General features: G+C 54.0%; 2 protein-coding genes across 8 annotated transcripts in view; one reads left to right on the top strand and one right to left on the bottom strand.

The window, feature by feature from the left end:
- SPTBN2 (spectrin beta, non-erythrocytic 2) overlaps positions 1-22,934 on the bottom strand; it is a 56,005-nt gene that overhangs the window by 24,868 nt on the left and 8,203 nt on the right. The window contains exons 2-11 of one of the 5 annotated variants that reach the window (XM_021082771.1): positions 18,448-22,090; positions 12,956-13,081; positions 11,048-11,226; positions 6,085-6,236; positions 5,479-5,652; positions 4,232-4,323; positions 4,052-4,132; positions 3,646-3,761; positions 431-543; positions 120-307 (exon numbers count right to left, since the gene is read on the bottom strand). In XM_021082771.1, the coding sequence (XP_020938430.1) occupies positions 120-307; positions 431-543; positions 3,646-3,761; positions 4,052-4,132; positions 4,232-4,323; positions 5,479-5,652; positions 6,085-6,236; positions 11,048-11,204 (1,073 nt within the window). In that variant the 5' untranslated portion in view covers positions 11,205-11,226; positions 12,956-13,081; positions 18,448-22,090. Of the gene's footprint in view, positions 1-119; positions 308-430; positions 544-3,645; positions 3,762-4,051; positions 4,133-4,231; positions 4,324-5,478; positions 5,653-6,084; positions 6,237-8,563; positions 9,067-11,047; positions 11,227-12,955; positions 13,082-16,822; positions 16,935-17,766; positions 17,878-18,447; positions 22,091-22,934 lie in introns of those variants that run through there. The other 4 variants (XM_021082772.1, XM_021082770.1, XM_021082773.1 and 1 more) reach the window with 4 other exon arrangements.
- C2H11orf80 (chromosome 2 C11orf80 homolog) overlaps positions 15,288-22,934 on the top strand; it is a 106,019-nt gene continuing 98,372 nt past the window's right edge. Inside the window, exon 1 of one of the 3 annotated variants that reach the window (XM_021082776.1) lies at positions 15,288-16,968. In XM_021082776.1, coding sequence (XP_020938435.1) covers positions 16,782-16,968 — 187 coding nt within the window. In that variant the 5' untranslated portion in view covers positions 15,288-16,781. The remainder of the gene's footprint in view (positions 16,969-22,934) is intronic. The other 2 variants (XM_021082780.1, XM_021082785.1) reach the window with 2 other exon arrangements.

Raw genomic sequence — 22,934 nt, 5'->3', positions numbered from 1 at the left:
GCTGCATTTAAGTGCTGCCAAATTTCCCTCCCCAAAGGCCGCCCAAACTGAGGCTTCCCGTTGTGCGAGCCCAGCTTGGGGCGGGCGAGCTGTGCCACGGTGTGGCCCAGGACACCTACTTGGGTGGCTTCTCCACGGTGCGGTAGGAATTGAAGGACTGGAGCTGGTTCTGGACCCCGCTCAGGGAGTTGGCCAGCTGCCGGTCGTTGAGAGTCACAATCGTCTGCTCAATCCACTGCAGCAGCTCCGAGGCCAGGGACTCATACTTCTCCACCAGGCGCTCGGCCTCCATGGCGTGGTCCAGCACCTGCAAGACAGTGGTGTGGGCTCCCCGGTCCCGTCCTCCCCCGCTCCTGCTTTAAAGCTGTAGGAGCCCTCGACCAGGCCTCCTCCGGCCTTGACGCCCCGCCTCCGCCCCGGTGAAGGCTACCTTGCCGATTCTTTTGCCTTCCACGGCCAGGGCCTTCATCTTGGAAAAGTAATGGTAGTAAGTAGCCACATAGGTAATAATTGATTTCTCATCTGGTTGGTCCACGTTCACGTCTGAGAAGAAGGAGCGCTCAGGTCAGGCGGAGACTAGAAACCTGCCTCCCAGAAGCACACCCACAACTTGAATCACAGACTCCAGTCCCGGGCCCTCCCAGCCCTCGAAGGCTGACATCTTTCCAGCTCCCTTCAGAGCAAAATGACAGAGAAACCACTTGGACTAAAAGTGCATGATAAGCTAACCTTTTTTTTTTTTTTTTTTTTTCCCTTGCTAGAAACAAGCAGAATATAAAACCCAGAAGCCCGAGGAGGCTTCTATCCATTATTCCCAGTGGAGACCAAAATTGGTCATTGGGAGGAAGAGCGACAAGGAAAGAAAGAGCATTCCAGTTTGGGGATGGATCATGGACCTATGGGCTAGAACGATGTCCATGAAGTCATCCAGTTTAGTGGCAGCAAGACAGAATGAACAAACAAAGCCTCCTGAACCCAGGATGCCCATAGGGAGGGGGCCAGGGAGCCCTGGCAGCAGGGACAGAGGCCAGGCCTCAGGGCCATCTTCCAGCAGAGTCATGTCTAGTTCTGACCGCAAGCCCAAAGTTCAGCTGTGGGCCCAGAAGGGGAGTGTCCTTCAAGCCAAATTAACTTCTACCACGAGGACCAAGGACCAAGGCTGACTATGACTTGAAATCCCAGAGTTCTCGTTTTTCTTTCTTTTTTTTGGCCACCCCACAGCTTATGGAGTTCCCGGGCCTGGGGTCAGATCTGAGCCACAGCTATGACCTATGCTACAGCTGCAGCAGTGCCGGATCCTTTAACACCCTGTGCCAGGCTGGGGGTCGAACCTGTCTCCTCCCGCTGAAGAGACACCACTGATCCCGCTGCGCCCGAACAGGAATGCCCTTGGGTTCTCTTAATTAGGCCAGACTGTATCCTACCTTCGGGGAAGACTATGAGAGCGAAAGCCCTCCTGAGCACCTCTGACACCCCATAGGCAGGCAGGAGCCATGGACGACCTCTCAGAAAGATACGGAAGGAAGGTGTTCCTGTTGTGGCTTAGTGGCAACAAACCCACTAAGTATGCATGAGAACGTGGGTCGGATCCCTGGCTTCACTCAGTGGGTTAAGGATCCAGTGTTGCCATGAGCTGTGGTGTAGGCCACAGACGCAGCTCGGATCTGGTGTGGCTATGGCTGTGCGGTAGGCCGGGAACTTCCATGTGCCACAAGTGCGGTCTTCAAAAGACAACAACTCAAAAGTTACAGGATATTAGACTTTACTCAAATGTTCCTTATCACAGGTATGCTCCTCAAAGGCTCTCCAAGAAACCTCATGCTTAGCCTACTCGCCTCACTAGTTAGCCGATGTCTGTCATTCTGGACTAAGAGGGCAGGGGACCCGGGGCCGCAGGTGGAAGGGAAAACAGGGAGAAAATAGCAAAGACCCAAAGCTGCCCAGGGAGCTTCAGAAGGAGCATTTCCAGCAAGGAAGGTCCTTGGCCCTTCTGTCCTTCTGTCTTCTGGCTGCACCAACACTGCCCTCTGCTCTCCAGCAGAGGAGGCTGAGGAAGCAGGTTCTAGAGCCAGGCTGCCTGAATTTCAATCTCAGCTCCACCAGCCAGAAGCCTGGGGAAGTCACTTAACCTTTAGAGGCCCCTGTCTTCTCTTCCATAGACGGAGGATAATAAGGATATTGATTTCAAAGGGGGCATTGTGAGGACTCGGGGAATTGGAGCGTGGCAAGTGCAGTGCCAGGTGCACAACAAGAGCCCAGTGGCCGTTAGCAGTCTCGTCAGCCTTAGATCAGAATCACAGGGGCCGATCAGCAGGGTCAGCTGAACCTAAGGCCAGTGCTTGGTGAGACCTCAAAGTCACGTAACTTAATTTAGAATCCTAAAATTTTGGAATAAGAAGGTCCCTTAGACACCATGTAGACCAATCTTCTCATTTTATTTTATTTAATTTTCATTTTTAGGGGCACACCTGTGACATATGGACGTTCCTGGGCTAAGGGTCGGTCGAATTGGAGCTGTAGCTGCCAGCCTATGCCACAGCCTTGGCAACACCGAATCCGAGCCACATCTTTGACCCACACCATAGATCACGGCAACGCCAGATCCTTAACCCACTGAGCAAGGCCAGGGATTGAACCCGCATCCTCATGGATACTAGTCAGGTTCATAACCTGCTGAGCCATGATGGGAACTCCCACTAGTTGGGTTCTTTCTTTTGCTTTTTAGGGCCAAATATGCAGCATATGGAGGTTCCCAGGCTGGGGGTCAGATTGGGGCTACAGCTGCGGGCCTATGCTACAGCCACAGCAACGCAAAACCTGAGCTGTGTCTGTGACCTACACCACAGCTCATGGCAACGTCAGATCTTGAACCCACTGAGCGAGGCCAGGGATCAAACCAGCATCCTCGTGGATTCTCATTGGGTTCGTTACTGCTGAGCCACAAGATTCATTCCCTGCCAATCTTCTCATTTTAGAGATGAGGAACCTGAGCCACAGAGAAGCCAAGAAACTGGCTCTATGTCACAGAGTGGCTCTGTGGAGGGGCTGGGCTCGAACCATGTGACAGGGCTCTTTTTGCTACAGGACCGCCTTCCTTCCTACATGGAGATCTAATTTTCACGTCCTTAGAGTCACCCTGTTAGGAGTTCCTGTTGTGGCACAGTGGTTAACGAATCCGACTAGGAACCATGAGGTTGCGGGTTCGGTCCCTGCCCTTGCTCAGTGGGTTAACGATCCAGCGTTGCCATGAGCTGCGGTGTAGGTTGCAGATGTGGCTCGGATCCCGTGTTGCTGTGGCTCTGGCGTAGGCCGGTGGCTACAGCTCCAACTAGACCCATAGCCTGGGAACCTCCATATGCCGAGGGAGCAGCCCAAGAAATAGCAAAAAGACAAAAAAAAAAAAAAAAAAAAGACAAAAAAAAAAAGTCACCCTGTTAGAGTATACCTGTCAGTGGCTTTTAGGATATTCACAAGGTTGGGCAACTGTCACTACGATCTAATTCGAGAATGTTTTCATCACCTCCCAAAGAAACCCTGTAACCATGAGCAGTTACTTCCCGTGCTCCCCGCTCTCAGCCCCTGGCACCCCCTCATCTACCTTCTGTCTCTATCCCACAGCCTCTCTTTTCCACAGCTCTGCCTCACCCTCAGGATCCAGCAGCTTTGTAAGTCCCAGCTCCTTCTCGGCCAGATTGAAAGCGTTCTGCAGGTTGTAATGTGCATTGCATTTCTTCAGGGACTCAAAATCCAGCAGGTCTGGCCTGGGTGGGGAGGAGATCGAGAAGGTATCAAGAGCCTGGGAAATCCCACGGAGGAAAATGAAAGCCACCTCTACCTTCATCCCGCAGTCCCCGGCTCCCCACAGCCACGGCTCCCACCCCCTGCTTCCTGTGCAGGAGGCCCCCCACATCCTGGCTCCTCTCTGAAGTTCATTCTTCCGAACTGCCCTGTAGCTCAGCGTGTCCCACTGCTCTGCCTCCGTGGGTGTGGGCCCCCCAGGTCATCAGCCCACCCAGCAGCTCGGACAGGCCCTGGCACCCCGTCTTCTCACCGGTGTTTGTGCACAATGGCGTTAAAGGCCAGCCCATCTCTCCAGCTGGTGGTGAAGTTGTGCACGTTGACATTGGGGTACCTAGAAGCAGAGACCGGGGAAAACAGTGAGTAGGGCCACCTCGGTCTGTGCCTCCAGGATGGATGCCCAGCTCGTGGGTCCTTTACCGCACAGCCTCACCCCGCCGTCTTCATCTGGCACCACAGCAGCAGGGCATCCTTAGCTGACTTCTTCTCCTTGTTGTCTTCTGTCTCCACGCTTATGTCTTGGATCTAAGAAGGAAGGAAGGAAGGCCCTCACTCCCTGAACGGAGGGAGGCTCCCGGGGTTATCGGAGGCGCTCAGAGGTGCACAGCAGGAAAATGGAATAGGCAGAGATCCAGAGATAGATCCTGGGTCTTTCCTCCTGCGCTGGCGACCACAAAACTTCAGGTCAAAGGGATCTGAGGCAGAACGGGGTGGGAATTCACAAGAGTGGAAGTGCCTTGAAGCGAGGGAGGCTGGTTCCTGCAGGTGGGGAACTGCAGGTGGAGGAGCGGATATTTTCTGAGAGCTGGGTTTCAAAGAGGAGGCTGACGGAGCTCTGCTTAGGGCTGGAGGGAGCAGAGACGGCTACACCCGGGCGGTAGGCAGGGCGAGCAGGAGAGCTGTGACAGTACTAGGACGCTAGACTGGCTAGGTTCAGAGCATGAGGAAGGGTAGGGTGGCATGTGGAAGTTCCTGGGCCAGAGATGGAACCTGAGCCACAGCAGTGATCCAAGCTGCCTCAGTGAAAACACTGGATCCTTAACTGCTAGGCCACTGGGAACTCCAGGGTGGCTGTTCTTTGGAGGGAGGTGAGCAGAGTTTGACGCAGAGGACTGAGCCAGTGACCAGATCCCAGGTGCGGTTCTAAGACTCTCTGAGGTGGAGTTCCCATCATGGCTCAGCGGGTAACGAATCCGACTAGCATCCATGAGGATGTGGGTTTGATCCCTGGCCTCGCCTAGTGGGTTAGGGATCAGGTGTTGCTGTGCGTTGTGGTGTAGGCGGCAGACACAGCTCACATCTGGTGAGCTGTGGTTGTGGTTGTGATTGTGGCCGCAGCTGCAGCTCCAATTCGACCCCTAGCCTGTCCATGTGCCGCAAATGCGGCTCTAAAAAAGCAAAAAAAAAAAAAAAAAGACCCCCTGTGGTGAAGGACCAAGTCTGTAAAATTCCCAGACCCTTGTGCACTTGAGGTCCTACCGCACATGCCCAGTAGGCAGGGGAGGCCACGGGAAGTTTGCTGCAGAGGTGTGACAACAGCCACGCTGGCTTCTACCCTGTCGAAGGGGGAGGGTCCCCTGAACAGGTGCATGAGGTTCCAGGCCCCCCAGGTGCGCAGTGACGGCCAGGGTGGCAGCACCTGTGCGTAGAGCACACGCCGAGTAACACCGTGCAGGGTACCTGGAATCGCAGGATGATGGTCCACACCAGCCCGAGGGTCAGGCGGTGGTTCCCGTCCACGATGTCATGGGAGCCCATATTCTCCAAGTGCACTTTTTGCTCCTTCAGAAACTGCAGCGCCTTGTCCACGTTCTCCAGGCAGTGGATCCGCATTCGGCCCTTGGTGGGCTTTGGCTGTCGGGGGACAGGGGACACAAAGGCACGGGATGGTGGCCCTTCTCCTTCTTCCCTCCACGCTTTCCCAGGGCCCTGCTTCCTACACCTTCCCCATGACCTCCCCCAGGAACACAGGGACCACCCCAGGGAGCCACAGCTGAGTCGCAGATGAGGCTTGGGGCAGATTAAGATTCCCAAGGGAATTAACTGCACCCAGAGTGGGTGGGAAAAAAATGTTTTTCAATGGGGCCACTGTTCCCGTCTCCATGAAGCAATGCTCCCGTTTAATCCAGGCGGCAAAGCCTCTCAGAACGAAACCATCCTCTGAGCAGAGGGCAGCCGCTGCTCTCTGCTCTGTGGTGTCCCTCTCCTCGCTGAGGGCCCCTCCCGTAGCTCGGCCCCTGGACCACTGGCTCTCAGGCCGCCCCCTCCCTCGTGACCACAGCTCACCAGCGTCTCTCCCGAGAGCACCTCGAGGAGCCTCAGGAGGTTACGTCCATCCCGGAGGTCGCTGTACAGGTCTCCCACCCGGCATGTCACCCGGGCCAGGTGCGAGTTCACCCACTTGGTGAAGGTTTTCTTCTGCACAGCCTCTCGCTCATCTGCGGCGGCAACCACAAGGTCATTTCTGCCCTTCAAGTACAGTGCACCTGCTTCTTCTTCTTCTTTTTTTTTTTTTTTTTTTTTTTTTTTTTTTGTCTTTTTAGGGCCACACCCACGGCACATGGAGGTTCCCAGGCTAGGGGTGGAATCGGAGCTATAGCTGCCGGCCTACACCACAGCCACAGCAACGCCAGATCCGACCTGCGTCTGTGACCTATACCACAGCTCACGGCAACGCCAGATCGTTAACCCACTGTGCAAGGGCAGGGATCAAACCCGCAACCTCATGGTTCCTAGTCGGATTCGTTTCCTCTGCTCCACGATGGGAACTCCACAGGGCACCTGCTTCTAAACACCAGTTGGTGGGGCTGGGGAAGTGAGGTCTGGGGAAGAGGAAGGGAAGGGAGATGGCAGAGAGGAAAACCTGTAACTTCAAAAGCTAGGAGATAAAGAAATCAGACTGAGCTCAGATGCAAGGTAAAGAACAAAAATAAGAGACAGAAAACAGGCTTGGAGAAGAAAGGATGAAAAAAAAAAAAAAAAAAAAAAAAAAAAAAAAAAAAAAAAAAAAAAAAAAAAAAAAAAAAAAAGAAAGGATGAAAGAAATTAGAAGCAGGGGATGTGCAGAGAAGGTCTGGGATTGAGCTCAGGCTCTGTCATGTAATGGTGGTGAAACGCTGTTGCTTCATTCACCAGGGCTCACTTTCCTCGTCTGTAAAATGGGCACATTACTTTCTCCTTCAACAGGTCATCGTGTTGATTAAGTGAGACAGTGTAAGACACAGCACGGAACGGCCCCTCGACGAGTTCCTGTTAAACAGGCATGATCTAAGCCAAAGGAAAGAGTATGAGTTGCTCAGGTAGGTCCAGCAGGGGTATATTCCCTTTTTTTTTGGAGGGGGGGGACGACAAAGGGGAGGGTGTGGACTTAAATTACAGCAGTGGCTCTTCCGTGTGGTCATCACATTAGGAGGATGTGACCCTCTGGAGGCTGCGGCCTCCTGAGTCAGCTGGCTCTCCTGGGATAATTTAAAGAAAAGACAGGCTCCTTGACTTCTGGGCTGGGTTCGTTCAGTTGGTTCAAGGGGGTCCTGTCCAGGACACTAACATTCCCACGCTAAGAGCGAAAACATCACCTTGAGAGGTGGGAACAGGGGAAAGAGTGAGCCCAAGAAACAGGGAGGGAGCAGGGTGTGCGTGTATGAACCAGGCTGAGTTTATCGCCAGGCTCCAAAAATGTAAGGAGATGCCCAGCTGCCTGGTCCCCAGGGGGAGCTGCTGCCGAGGGGATGCTATTAAGGTTCACAGAAAAATAGAAATGAAAAATATTATAAATGACAAAGTGAGGGACGAGGCTTGGGCCATCGAAAGTGGCTCAGGCCACTGAGATTTCTGCCAGTTCTCCCCAGAGGAGTCCAGGGCAAGGACCCAATCCAAGGGGCCTGGGCCTGAAGCGTCACTTGTGTTTCCTTCTCGGCAGCAGCATCTCAGACACCGAAGACGCACCCCTAATCTTGCATTCCGATGCACCTCACCCAGAAACACGGCGACACACCCATGTCGAGTCCTGTCTTTCTTACCTCCAACCCTGTACCTAGGCCAACCTCGGGGTCCCAACAGCTGCTCCGATGGCCTGATGCTCTGTGGGCCTCCTTTCAGGGTCCACAGGCCCGGCCAGAGCCCGGGACCGCCCGGATGCCAAAGAACACGGGGGTGAGGTCTTTTTGGCACACAGGCAGCATCAAAGGGGAAATCGTGAAAACAGGGGCAGCAGGGAGAAAAATGTGCTGAGCCAAGTGCCGCGAACAAAGTGTAACTTTACAAAGTGTCCACACCACCCGCAAACCACAGCGGCTCCCGGAAACACACAGGAGTGTGGGTGCCAGGATGAAGAAGCCGGCTCAGACATCCACCTGAGTCTGTCTGCACGGACTCCCTTTGACACACTCCCTGCTCTCCACACACACTTAGACGCCCACTCAGAAACCCAGGGCAGCGCAAACATGCCCGAGGTCCCTGGCCTGCCGGCTCCCTCCCCGCCACCCCAGCAGGGTGCTTCCACCACACACACCCAGCGGGGCCTCCCCGGCCCCGTCACAGCCACTCTGGCTTCCCCCCGCCCCTCCAGTGGGTCCCAGCCTTGCCCGACTCCGTCAGCATCCACGGATTTTCTGGCCACTTGTAATTATTCCCCTGGCACATCGTCTCCCAGCACACACGTCTGAGTCACAGATGTGGCCCCCACCGTGCTCGCGGCTGCGGCTCCTCTCCCACGTCCCCGGCCCCGCCCTCCGCGGGGGGCCCCTCGCCGCCCGCCCCAGCCCACCTTGGAGCTGCTTGAAGCGCCCTTCCAGCACGCTGGAGTACTGAGCCGGGTTGATGAAGGCAGCCGGCGAGAGCAGGAGGCCCCCGGGGCTCTGGGACCCCTCCACGGCCTCGTAGTAAAGCTCGTCGGCCCCGTTCAGGCCGTGCCCGGGCCCCCTGCTCACTCCGTTCCCATTCATGGTGCTGCTGCCTCGCTCTCGCCCGGGGCCCAGAGTCCATGCTCTGCCCGCGCCGGGGCGGGGCGCCAAGGGTCCGCTCCCTCCTCGAGCCTGGGATGCCGAGAGCCTGGGGTCCCGGGGGGCGGGCCGGGGTGTGCTTCAAAGAGGCTGGAAGCTTCCAGGAGTGGGAAAAAGGAGTCTAGCGGATGTCTGAGCCCCCGAGCTCCCGGACCCGTCGGCAGAGCACACCTGGTTGCTGCGGCGAGAGGAGACCGAGGCAGCTCCAGACAAACAGGTCGGACGGTGCCGGGGAGGGGTGGGAGGCGGGGCTCGGCCGGCTGGGGCAGGGCCAGGCCCGCGGGGCGGAGGAGGGAACCGCCAGTGCCTTAGAGACCTGCCCGTCAGGCCCTGAGTTGCCTAAGAGAACAGAAGGGGGTGGGGGTGGGGGTTGGGGGTCCTGCTTCCCCATTCGCAGGTGTGAGAAGGATGCCCCCTCTCAGTGACTCTGGGAGGGCCCCCTTCAGGACGCGGGCGTTATCCCCGCCTCAGAGAGCAGAGAAAAAGCAATCTGGAAGGGCAAAGCCAGCTCAGTCCTAGCCAGGCACCGCGTGAGGTGTGTCTGGGTTCCCTTATCTGTGAAACAGGCGTTATCCTCCTCCTTGGCTCTCACCATCACCTCCGGTTCCAGCTCCTTCCTTGCCACCAAGCCCACCAGGCCCATGCGGGCCAGGCCACCCTGGGTCCCAGGACACCCTCTGCCAGGCCATCTGGGCCCCAGGACACCCTCTGCTGGGCACATTTACCCGATTCCCTCCCCACCTCTCTATGCGCTTCACAGCCTACTCTTGCCCCCTCCCCTCTTCCTCCATTCAGCATTTATTGGCACCTACTGGGTGCAAGGCACAGCGCTAGGCAGAGCCCACACAGCGATGTCTCCTCAGGAGACCTCAGTTTACTGGTGGAGACAAGTAGCTTTTGACAGCACGGGTGGCCTGTGTCCTGTGCATGGATATGGCAAGTCCTGGGTGTCTCGTGTTGTGTGCACGCAGACATGGTGACCATTCTAGAAGCTGCTTTTCTCAAGGTACCAGGGAAACCTCCCACTAAAGAGGTGACATTCTCCATAACCCGTCTTCTACCTTCTCTCACCTACAGAAATGGTGACATGAAGACTTGGAAAGCCAGCCTGTAGACCTAGGAGGAGATGAACAGGGACCCCCGGAAGCAATGGCTGCCCCACAGGGGTCCTCAGACCCGTGCTGGGCTGGCTGAAAAGAATTACCAGGAGACCTTAAAAATCCTGATTTCTGACCACAGGTCCAAAGATGAACTCAGTGTGTCCAGAGTGGGGTTTGAGACCCTGTGTTTGTGAAAACATCCCTGGATGATCCTGTAAAAAGTGCGGCCAGGTTGGGGAACCACCCCCCTCGGTGTCTCCCTTCTTCCAGGAGGCCACCCCGCCCATGCTGGGAGCGTTGCCTCTCAGGAGGGAGTAGCTGTGACCTCGCCCACTGCACTGGGCTGGGAGGCCAGCAGGTCAGTGGAAAAGACGAGGGTGGCAAGGAGGAGGGGAACCAAACAGGGTGGGTGGCCTTGGGGTGTGTGGGTGACTCAGCCCCACGCCAGCCGCTGATGGTGTCAGGTGGCAGCCGCGCTCTTGTTGCCATGACAACTCCTCCCAGAACGCAGGGAGGCCCGTCGAACGGGTTTGCTTATGAGCTTGTGCGCTTGGAGGAGCTGAAGGGGAGAGCCCAGGCCATAGCGGAGGGCAGGGGCTGAGCAACCTGGAAGAAGGGGCAGGCTTTGGAAACCAGCAGTGGGTGGAGGGAACCTGCTGCAGGGAACAGGCCAATGAAATGATGGGAGGGACAGGCAGCAGGTGGAAGGAACAGGTGGGGAGGGAGCGGAGAGGATAATGGACTGGGAGGAGAACAGGTGTGAGAGATGACAGCCATCAAGGAGGACACGAGAGGTTGAAAGGTAAGGGAGACAGACCAGCAAGACCAAGAGTGCAAGAGAATTAAGGAAAGTGACTCAGGGACAGAGGCAGGGAAGTCAGCTGAGTGCAGAGGGGAACCAAGCTGAGTCCCAGGGGCACGTGGCTTCTCTGCTTGGGGGAAGGAAGCTGGGGCACGTTCTGGATTGCATGCAGTTTCTTCTTGAGGCTGGAGACAAGGACCAGGGGCCTGGTAGGGCGATCAGGATTTGCCACTCCAGCGAAGCAGCTTAGAAAGCAAGTCTGTCTTCCCATGAAGTTCAAGGACTCTTCGAGACAAGCTTCCCTCCCCAGCATCCTCAACATTTCCCTGGCCCTCCCCTGACCTCACCTGCCAGGGCCTTAATTCGAGACCTCTCAAAGAGTCGGGCGGAGCTGCTGTCATTGTCCCAGTCTGAGTCGGGCAGGTCCCAGCGGTTGTTGATGTCGCTGTACTGGCCCTGGATCTCCAAGCTGTCAAAGTCTGTGGGCGACAGGGTGCTGCTCATGGTGGTGGGTGGCCTCTTGCTCCTGCAAGGGGGAACGTGGCTGGTGAGGGGCATCTTGAGGCCACTGAGCCCACCACTCACCATGTCCTTCTCTCCCCTGCCCTAGGTCTGCTCTGCCTTCCTGATGGCCAAAGGTTGTGGTTGGCTTTTTTTTTTTTTTTTTTTTTTTGGCCAATGGGAAATCATCTCCCAGTGGATAAGCAGAGGGATGGGAACATGACAGGCACATATGGGGTGAGGCAGGAAGGCAGCAGTTCTAAGAGTGACATAGTGGAGATGAAGGGCTCCAGAGCCTCAGGCTGCAGAGGGACAATGGGCAAGAGATGAAAGGGGTGATGGCCATCATGGCTCAGGACCTCAGGATGCCCTGTGTAAACCAGGGCAGTGCAGGAAGCAGGTGTGGGATTCCTTGGGCAATCACGAATACAGACCGGAGTTCTTTCATTTCTTGTTCCACAAACTGCTCTGAGCCCCCGCCACACACACACACACACACACACACACACACACACACACACACGATGGCCTCCTTTACCCTGTGACTGATTTGAGATGAAAAGACCCAGATCCCACTCACAAGCCAAGATGCATCTGTGATACACCAGGAAGACTGATGTGCTGTCAGTGTGTTATGATAAAGAGCCCAGAAGTTCAAAAAGGACACAGTACAGTTCTTTCCCTTTTATTTCCCCCTTTTTTCTTTCTTTTTTTTGCTTTTTAGGGCCATACCCAAGGCATATGGAAGTTCCCAGTCTGGGGATCGAATCAGAGCTACAGCCGCCGCCTACACTACAGCTCACAGCAACGCTGGATCCAAGCCACGTCTGCAACCTACACCGCAGCTCATGGCAACACTGGGTCCCCGACCCAGTGAGCGAAGCCAGGGATCGAACTCGTGTCCTCATGGATACTAGTGGATTTGTTCCCGCTGCGCCACGACAGGAACTCCTCCTTTTGCTTGTGACAGAGACTAGTTAACCAGTGCTGGATAAATGTCAGCGGTGACATGTGTCCTCATCATGTACATCCATCCACCTCGTCACAACTGTCTGTGGGGCAAGGCTCCATTACCCTCCCCATGGCACAGAAGAGGAAGTTACTCTGTGAAAGTCAAGGTCACTGAAGGCAGCTGGAAGAAGCAGAGCTGGGTTTCGAAGTGAGAGTGTTGCTGACCCTGGGGCAAGCTCTTAATCACAATATTTACATGTTCCTCAAACTTCCTGGGGCCCTTCAGAGCGCCCTGGGACAGAGCAGCACCCATCATTCCCTTCTAGGGCCCGGGCTTGGGACACTGGGACCCTGGGTGTTCAGTTGCCAGCACCACTCATGACTCTAGGTTACACAAACAAACCCTGTCCTTCTCAAAACTAACAAATGAGCTTCTGATTAGCGGCTAGGAATATTTTTTTTAAACCTCTACCGTGCAAAAGTTCTCGAGCAATTCAGCAGCCATTCAAGAGAAGGTAGGGGACTGCACCTGCAAATGAACCTCAAATTCTGAATTTCTCATTTTCCTAGTGCCTCTCAAGTACAAAGAGATTTTAATCCTTAGCGCCACTTCCTAAGGTTTCGGCTGTGACCTTGGCAGTCTGGTTCTGGAAAGGGGGTATGGTATCTCTTGTGTGGCTTGGGGAAAGGAAGAAAGAGGGGGAGGTGAGATGTGGGTGGTTAGGGGCTGTGTTCCCATGGATGCAGAGGGCAGAACTTGGCTGCTGTCATTAACTGGTTCCATGAAGCTGAACCTGACCCACCTGAGGGCCTGGACTGTCTGCCGCTCCCCTTTCTCCCTCACACACACAAGGATTTCCCTGGAAGCAGCAGTGATGAGGTGCAAGGGACTTCAGGTCCAAGGTTCCTAGATTTGGGCTTTTCATTCCCTATAATAGGAAAGAGAGCTTAATTTCCACTCGGCCTAGGACTCCTTTCTTATTTAAAATCCATCATTTCCTCCAATCCCTAGCAGATGCTTTGAATTTGCTCTGTAAGTATGGTATAAAAATAAATTCCAGGGCAGAGTCAAGTCATCCTGAGCAAAGACTACTGTAGTCAAGATGTGACCTGGGCTAGAACCACCTAATATTCTCAGCCACTGGACAGGAAGCAGCCCAAACCCCAGGACCAACTCTAACTCTTTTTTTTTTTTTTTTTTTTTTTTTGGCTTTTTAGGGCTGCACCTGCGGCATATGGAAGTTCCCAGGCTAGGGGTCAATTGGGGCTACAGCTGCCAGCCTACATCACAGCCACAGCAACCTCTGATCTGAGCCACCTCTGCGACCTACACCACAGCTTACAGCGACGCTGGATCCTTAACCCACTAAGTGAGGCCAGGGATTGAACCCCATCCTCCTGGAAGTATTCGTATTTGTTACCACTGAGCCACAGCAGGGACTCCCTTGAACTCCATCTTTCTGGGCCCTTCAGATTAGGGCTTCCTCCCAGGAGCCACGCTTACACTTAGCTGGGGGTGGACCTTTCCAGCACTCACACTCTCCCTGCAAAGACCTCTGGACAAAAATTCCTCTCTACCCTGCACTCCCTCAACCCCCCAAACCCCGCCACAGCCTTCCATTCTGTGACCCCTTTTCGTTTTATCGGGAGTCAGAAACCAATGAAAGCCAGCCCCCAGGGGGGTGGCCAGTAAACTATTTTTTTTTAAAAGAACTAATTTGAGATTCTCTCTCTCTCTCTTTTTTTTTTTTTTTTTGGCTCAACTTGCAGCATGTGGAAGTTCCCTGGCCAGGGATTGAACCTGCACCGCAGCTGCAAGTATGCCACAGCTATGGCAACACCGGAGCCTTAACTCAGTGCTCCGCAAGGAAACTTCCTAATCTGGGATTCTTTTAGGTGGGCCCGTGCTTTCCATTTCTCTATAGGCCCCACCATTCCCCATTGTCTCCTTCCCTGGCATGTCACACACTTTTGTTACCTGCTTGGCCAGTGAAGGCTTCTGAGGGTTTCAAACCCTCCCTATATCCATTAAAGAAGCAGACAGCCTGACCCTATCTCCAAACTACTGAGAGTCCCCCGGGACCCCTGCAAGTGCACAAAACCTGAATGGATACTGCTTTGGCTTCGTTTTGGTGATCCAACTTAGTTCTCCTGAGGGATCCTGTTGGGACCTAGGCATGGTATCCAGACCTCCCAGCGAGGTCTGGGTGTTTGAGGCTCTCCATGGAATCCTATAATTTGAGGGAGAAAGTATGAAGCTAGAACCTCCCCTTCTCCCACATAAGAATTCAGCCACCTAAATGGTCCTCTGGCCAAATCCGACCTGAGACACACGTGCTTTGTGTCCTGAATTGCCAGGGATGCCTGCCATCATACAGGTAAGGGGCCAAGATGGCACTGGTGTCCTTGGGTCATAGGTCCCCATAAGGGCCACCATGCTGGGACTCCAAGGAGTTTGTTCCCGTAGTGAATGATGCGTTCAGCACAAGGATCCTGAGGGCCTCTGCGTTTTGGTTTTCAAGCATTTGGGCTCTGCAGCCCCCTGGCTTTTAACAGTATACTGGGTTCTCTGCTCCCTGCTACCATCTCTAGGGTCTAAGATTTTTCTGTTTTTGAGTTTCTTTCTTTTCTTTTCTTTCTTTGGTGGGTGGCGCCTGCGACATGTGGAGGTTCCCAGCCCATGGATAGAACTCGAACCACAGCAGCAATCTGAGCCATAGCAGTGACAATGCCAGATTCTTAACCCAGTGAGCTGCCAGGGAACTCCTATTCGAGTTTCGTTACATGGATTCCACTCTGGTTTCTTCTCACTGAAGTATCATTCAGACCTGAGTCTCCATACCCATTTCCTTAGTCAGCCGGCATCCCAGCCCCATGACCCCCTGTCTGTCTCTATGCTGGAGAATCATCAACCTTATTCTTCTCCATGGATTCCTGGACGCTGGCTATGGGGCAGTACAGTGGCTACTCCAGATTACGGTTTCACCAGTGCCTTATTCTTAGCCAATGACCTGGAGGCCAGACCCAAGCAGTTTACACAGTTCACGCTAGGATAAAGCCAACTCCCGCCAGCTGTGAGCCTGGGGTCTTGCTAGAGTCTACACCAAGCGCTGCTGGATGGGGGCTCTGCTCAGCCTAGGGCTGATCTTCCAGGACTGCTGCCCCCTCCCCTTCCTCCGCTTAGCTGGGGTAAAGCTAGAAATCCTATCCCCGGGGCTACAGCCTGTCTTGTACCCTGATTCCTCCTCTTGCCACATCCTCCTCCTGATTAATTCTTTACCTCCCTCAGAGAGAGTGGATCGCTCCCTCCTCTGTGCTCCCACAGCACTTCAGCGCACAGCTATTATTGCACTGATCACATTGTATTACAGTTAGTTGTTTATGTGACTCTCTGCCTGCCCCACTTTTAACCCCTTGAAGCCAAGGGGTCTTACTCAGGTTGGTGTTTTCCCTGGATAATAGGTATTCGATAAAGAGATATTGAATGAATGGGCCATAATTCTTTTTTTTTTTTTTTGCCATCAAATTAATACCTTTCTTAGGGCTGGAGAAAAATGTGAGGAAAGAATGCTAATGAGATCAGAGAAGACCCTCTGCTCCTCATCCGGGAGTACTGCCAGGGTTGAACACGCTTAGGTCAGGATCAGGGCTTCTCAAGCTTGCATGAATCCCAATTACGTGGAGGGCTGTTAAAACACACACCACCGGGCCCTGCCCGCCCCCCCCCCCGCCCCCTGAGCTTCTGATTCAGGAGACCTGGGGTGGGGCCTGGGAATGTGCATTTCTAAACTGTTCCCAGATGACACTAAAACTATTAGTCGGGAGACCATCTTTTGAGGGCCACCGCTGTCCAAAGACAAGGAGCAGTGAGAACTATGTGGACAAAGAGGTCACCAAGTTTCCAGGGTGAGTGTGACCAGGGGTTAGCCTCTGGGTCTGCTGAGGCTCTATCCCAGGCTAAACTCAGATACAACTTCCCCTCAGAAACCCCAAGGCCCACAAAGCGCAGTGAAGAAGCCTCAGGCAATGAGAGGGGAAAATGAAGATGGAGTGGGCTCTAGATCTAATGAGACAAATAGAGCTGATGGCCGGACACAGGCGAAGCAGAGAGGTGCAGAAAGCGCTATGGCCGGAGACTCTGCCTGGAGGCAGAGCTGAACAAATGACAGCCGGATGAAGAACAGATGAGAAGAAATGGGAACTTCAGCACAGTGAAAATCTCATCTGACTTCAAGTATGAGTGGACCAGCAGAGAGAGAAAAGAAAAAGGAAATCACCAGCAAACTCAGGGCTCCTAGGACAGCAAAGGAGGAGGCACTCAGGGAAAGCAGAGACAGGAAAGACAGACAAAACCCCAACCACTTCCCCCAAGACTGTGTTCCTGGAAAAACACCAGGAACTCTTTTCCAGGAAACTTAGGACCTGGGCTGAAGAGTGGGACAGAATTTTTGTTCAATCTTCTTTAGAATCCGCCACTCAGGGCAGAATTTTTCAGACTCATTTGCACTCCCTTGCTACGCCCCTCCCCCAAGTCCGAAACGCGGGGTTACATCAGTTTCTGGAAGGGACACATCCAAGATCCCTATTAGCTTTTTCCTCCTAATACTTTGCTCTTCTGAATATGCCAAGATGTTGCCCAGCACCCAAGCTAAGACATATTTGGAACTCACTCTCTTCCCTTCACCTTCAAGGAAAACTGGTCTGTGGATACCCTGCCCGCGCCTGAACCGACCAGCTCTCCAGCGCTGGAATCGCGGCTGCTCGCGGACCGGAGGAGGGCAGCTGAGAAACAACCCGCGGAGACAACACGCAGCAGGTTAGGACAGGGGCAAACCGGCAGCTCAGACAAGCATGCAATGCCATACGGTTTAATGGGGGGAAAAGTCGTTCCAAGCCAGAGTGGATGGGAAATGCCGACGGTGGTGCTGGAGTTGGAACACCCCAGGAGAAGGCCTTGCGCGCTCGTTCTGTGTCGGCGGACTCCAAGCGCTCTGCACATCTCGGCCACAGGGACACCTTACGCCCGCCCCTTTACCCCCCTACCCACCGGGTGCTGGTCACCACAGCTAGCCATGTCCCCGACCCCCCCCCCCAAACACACACCGAGGGACCATAAAGAGAGCAAGGAGCTAGCTACCAAAGGGGAGAGGCGAGGAGAAGCCCACCTGGCTCCATAGGGAGCCGGGCGCTCGCAGTCGCGGGGCAGAGACCGCCGGCAGAGCCCGCAGCACCTGGATCGGCGCCGGCAGGTCCGCCTCCGCTACGCGGAACAGCTGGCGCTGTCAGACACGCTCAGAGCCCAGCGACCCGATCCCTTAACGCGTTTGTCAGCCCCAACTCTTCCAGAGTCTTCTCTCGGCTCCGGAAAGGCCCGCGTCCCGCAAGCCTCGACCCCTATTGCCCGCACACCGGTACCTGGGTGGCTGGCACTTGACTCCCCATCCCGTCCGCGGGACCCGGCCGGAGCGAGCGCCAGGCACCGCATCCTCCCACCCCAGCTCCCCAGGCCGGCCCCGACCCCGACCCCCACCCCGATCCCGCCGCCCGCACGCGGCCGCACAAAGCGCACCGCCTCGCCGGTCGGGACAAAGCGGGCCCGGGCACCGGCACCTACCTCCGTGCGGAGCGCCGGCCGGGCAGACCGGAGCGCGGCAGGCGGGGGCGCACCGGTCGTCGCCGCGCCCGCACCCCGGTCGCGAGGGGCGGTTGCCGGCGGCGGCGGGGCGCAAGGCAGGCGGCGGGCGGGCGCTGTCACGGGGCGCGAGCGGCGCGGGGGGCGCGCGGGGCCGGCGGCGGCGGGGCGCGTGGCGGAGCGCGGGCGCGAGCGGCGGGACTGCGGCGCCGCGGAAGGAGGACAATAGCCTCCCCCTGCCGCAGGCCGCCGGCTCCCGCGGGAGGCCCGGGACCATCTGGAGCCGGCGGCCCCGCGGGGCTCGGGGCGGGGCCGGAGTCACCCCCTCCCCGCCCGGCGCCATGGCAACCGCGGCCCCTCTCGGGTCCCCGCTCCGCTCCCCGGCCGGAGGTCGCTGACCTTCCCCGGGGCGAGCGTGGCGTCGGCTCCTCCGCCGGCTCCCGATCCCTCACCGCCCTCCCTGTGAGTGCGCCCAGAGCCCCATCTCCCGGTCCTCGCCGGCCCTGGTCACCCTCGGGCCCTCAGGGTAACCCCCGCCCCCACCCCCAGCTTTCGCGGTCCTGTTCCCGCAGTTTGAGTACCCCACCTTTTTTGTCCTTACGCCGCTTTTCGCCCAAAATCTGTATCCCGGGGACCTGCAATCCTTCCTTTAATGGCACTCACCGCCCAGAATGTTTCCCAATATTCAGCCTCTGTTTTCCGTTTCAGATTTTCCTCCTTGGGCACCTCCAGTCAGTCCATCTCCCTTTAGGCATTTCTTTCATCCATCCCTTCTCTCTCTGGTCCTCCTTTGGGCAGGTAGGCCGGCTCTCTTTTCCAAAGCATCTCCATGGTACATGTGGTGGAGATTCGTCTCCTCCTCGCAGATCACATTCTCGGAACAGTCATCACTGCAGCTCTTCTGGGCTCCTTCTCAGCTCCTCTCATTTATCAACCAGAATTCCGGCCTACTCACTGTCTTAAAAGGGAATGGGGGTGGGGACGGACATTTCTAGGCCTGGCACAGCTGGGTTTCTCCTTGGTGTAAGTAGCATCTGAATGGTCTAAGGGCTAAGGTCATTAACCAAGGTGAACTGCTCGCTGCTTAAGAGAGTAAGGAATTATGCCCAAATAATTAAGTTATAGAGTGCCAGGTAGGGACTAAAAGTGCATTATTTCGTGTGACTTCCCCCCCCCACACACACACACGCCAGCTCTAGGAGGTAGGTACAGTTCTTTCATCCTAGGAGATTAAGCTCAGAGATGAACTAGTAATACTAGTTTGAGCTTGGTACAGAGCAGTCTGAATTTAACCATTAGATTTTACTGCCCCTGAAGATGTGGGCCTGTTTCTACCTGGGAAATGCCTGAAATGGCCAAGTTAGGGCAATGTGAAGAATGGACTCTGCTTGAATGATTGGTTTAAGGCTTTATTTATTTCTGGGTAATGGCACTTTAGGAGTTTGCTCCTTTCTGAAAAAGTATGCAAACTGAAACAAATATATAAGTAATCAAAGTACCTCCAAATATGATTTTGGTAAGGTGAAATTGTTTGGGTTAAACCCACTCAAAACATTTTCAAGGTTAAAAGAAGCCCTACTCCTTGGTGTCATCTCACCTACCTGGCCTCAGTTTTCCTAGTCTATAAAATGGGTTGAGAGAGGCAACCCATTTTATAGACTAGGTGTTAGTTGCACTAAACGATGACTTTGAAGTTCTCTCCCAGCTCTGATAGTCAGATTCCACCACTCAGCTGGAACAGTGATTCTGCCACCAAGCTGGAACTTGACTTTCCACACCACACTTCGCCATTAACTGTAATTCAGGCTATTTATTTTTTGACAGTCACACCTCAGGCAACCCAATCAAAGAAGTGAGGGCATAAGCTGCACCTGTTCCCAAAGGGAGTAGTGAGTGGATTCAGGGGAAGGGAGCACCAAGATGTGCTTTTGGTCATCAAGGAGACTTGGTCAGGGATGCTAAAGCTGATGGGATGAGAATCAGATCATCTGCTGCTCCTGCCCTGCTTATGGGAACTGAGGGTCTCCACAATCGCCTATTAGACTATGACCCAACTAGAGGACAAGGATACTAGGGTTTATGATTAGCATAATAATAATATCTGGTATATAGTGATTTCCCCTTTTCGTCATTTCATAGTCCTTTTAAAAGCCTCATGAGGGAGTTCCTGCTGTGACACAGGGGGTTAAGAAGCCGACTGCAGCAGCTCTGGTCACTGTGGGGGTTCGGGTTTGATCCCTGCCCCAGGAACTTCCTTGGGGGTGGCTAAAAGAAAAATTAAAAATAAATAAAACCTAGTTTTGCCACCTCCAGTTGTTGACCTCGGGCAAGTTACTTAACCTCCCTGGAGTTCAGTTTCCCTCATCTTCAACTGTATCATAATGTGGGGATCAAATGCATTATTGCAGGTAAAGTACTAGAACAGCACCTGTACATAGAAAGCGCTTAACCAGTGTCAGCCATTACTGTACCACATTATCATTTTACCATACTGTTGCCCAATTTGAGGAGGAAGCTCATTCAATAAAGAGAACACGGAGATCGCTGCTCTCAGCTCTGCTACCGAGTTGCTTTGGAAACTTGTTATTTGGCTCTGTAGTGCGTCAGTACAGTCAATGATGAAGAAAACGTCTGCTTCCTTTTTGCGTGAATGGAATGATGTCTGTAAAATAGGCTGAGCTTCTTGGAGAATCCAGACTTGCTGCTTATGTTACCAAGATTCATGGAAAGGTCTTAGTAGGACTTCCTGCCACCAAACCTACAGATGTCAGCTTTCATTCCTGTGCCGTAGAAGAGGTGGGCCTGCTCACGTCTGAGACCCACCAGGCCCAGGTTCTTCTGGCTCCTGCCCTAAGTCCCATTCCCTTCTGCAGCCTCATGGCTCTCACTCCTTCTGCTGAGCTCCCTCTCTTCTGGCTCCTTCCCATCAACATTTATGTATGTGTGTGTGTTTTTATGGCCGCACCTGTGGCATATGGAAGTTCCCTGGCCAGGGGTTGAATCCGAGCTGGAGCTTCAACCTCCTCAGCTGGGCTGGGGGATCCCACACCTCCACCGCATTTGGATTTTCTTTCCTTCCTTCCTTCTTTCTTTCGTTCTTTCGCTCTTTCTTTCTACTAGAATCCTGCCGGTAGAGCAGCACTCTGCTACCTTTAGAGTCCTGGCAGCTACCGAAGGATTTGAATCAAGGAAGTGAAGTGATCAACTTTATATTTTTAAAAGATTACTCCAGGAGTTCCCTGATGGCCTAGCGGGTTAAGGATCCAACAGTGTCACTGCTGTGGCTTGGGTCTGACCTCTGGCCAGGGACCTGCCTGCGTGCCGTGGGCGTGGCCAGACAATGACTCCAGCTGCTGTGTGGGGAACAGATTAGAGGGGTACCCAAGTTGAGGTGAGAAACCAGCTAGAAGGCTGCCACCGTGGTCCAGGTGAGAGAGAAGATGGTGGCTTGAGCTTGGATGTTGGCAGTGGAGACAGAGGAACACGTGGGTAGAAAGAAATGACCGGATGTGGCAGTGGGTTAGATACAGGCCTGGTGGTGAGGAAAAGGGGGTTTGTCATGGAGGGACCGTGCAACTGGAAGAAGGGAGGTACCATTTGCCGAGGTTCGGATGGGGAGAGTGTTGGTCTTGGAGATATCAAGGGGTCAGTTGTATCTGGGTGTGGAGCTCAAAGAGGTCTGGGCTGAAGCTAGACCTTTGAAGACATCGGTGTAGAGGCAGGTGGTAAGTAAAGGGGCCAGATGAGCACTGATGTGATTGATTTGATCGAGTGGAACTTCTATTCCTCTAAAGCTGCTTTCAACAAGGTCGTCAATAATCCTATTGCCAAACACAGCGTCAATGTCCAATTGCCATCTTACCCTTTCTCTGGGCAGCACTTGACTCTGCTTCTTGCAACGTTCTTCCCTTGATTTAGGGTTGCCACATTCTCTCCGGTTTTTCTTTAATCCCCGTGGTCCCTCCTTTGTTTCTTTCGTGAGTTCCTTTTCTAGCTGTGAAATAACTCGGTTGTTATTGTTGGCGATGATGTTGTGTTTGAGGCCCTGTTCTCATTCTGTGCGTTCTTCCTGGGCCATTTTATCTACTACCCAAAAGACAGCTAGAGTGGTCTTTTTAACACAACAACCTGGCAGAGCACGTCTTTGCTGAAAACCTTTCAGTGGTGCCCCAATGCCTTTGGAACAAAGTCCAAAGTCGTTGCTGTTGCTTCCTCCAGGAAGCCTTCCCTGGGCTCCGAGTCTGGGACAGGGGCCTTGTGGCATCATTCTACTCTGTTGGTTGTGTTTCCTCTTGGAGCATGAGCTCTGTGAAGGAAGAGAGAATATCCATTTCACCAGCAGAGCAGAGGTATAGATACCTGTGCAATAAATCAGTGTGAATAACAGAAAAAAAAAATCTTGGGGGAGAAGGTGATTTCTTGTTGGAAACAGGAGAAGCTAGAGGTTTTCATACCAAAGTATTTTCATTTAATTTACCTCCATCCCCCATCACTTAAGCAGCGGCAAGTGCTTAAGTGATGTACTGCCCTCTGCATAGAAGCTCAGAGTCAAAGTCTTGGTTTTTAAACCCTTAACTGACTTTTAAAAATATGCTGCAGGACTTCTCTTGTGGCCCAGCGGGTTAAAGATCTGGCATTGTCACTGCAGCAGATCAGGTTGCTGCAGTGGCACAGGTTTGATCCCTGGTCCAGGAACTTCTGCCTGCCACAGACATGGCCAAAAAAAAAAAAAAAAAAAAAAAAAAAAAAAAAATCTATTGTAGAGAAGATGTTCTTGAAAGCTTGAGGGTTTTTCTTTTTTTTGGCCACACCCATGGCATGTGGGTTCCCAGGCTAGGGATCAAACCCACACCACAGCAGTGCCCTGAGCCATAGCAGTGACAACACTTAGCTTGCTGCCCCACCAGGGAACTCCAAAAGCTTCAATTTTTTTAAACTGTAAAAACCAGTTTCTCAGGAGTTCTCTGGTGGACTAGTGGATGGGACTTGGTGCTTTTAACAACATGGCCTGGGTTCAATCCCTTGTCCAGGAACTGGGATTCCACATCAAGCTGCTGCACACCAAGAAGGGCAAAAAGAGAGCCAGGTTCTTCAGAGGGATTTTTTTCCCCCCTTTGGAAGCTTCCCTTTAAATCTCAAGACACACAGCC

The sequence above is a fragment of the Sus scrofa genome, chromosome 2, assembly GCF_000003025.6.
Source record: "Sus scrofa isolate TJ Tabasco breed Duroc chromosome 2, Sscrofa11.1, whole genome shotgun sequence".
In the NCBI taxonomy this organism is placed as follows: domain Eukaryota; kingdom Metazoa; phylum Chordata; class Mammalia; order Artiodactyla; family Suidae; genus Sus; species Sus scrofa.
This window is presented reverse-complemented; position numbering and strand designations above follow the sequence as displayed.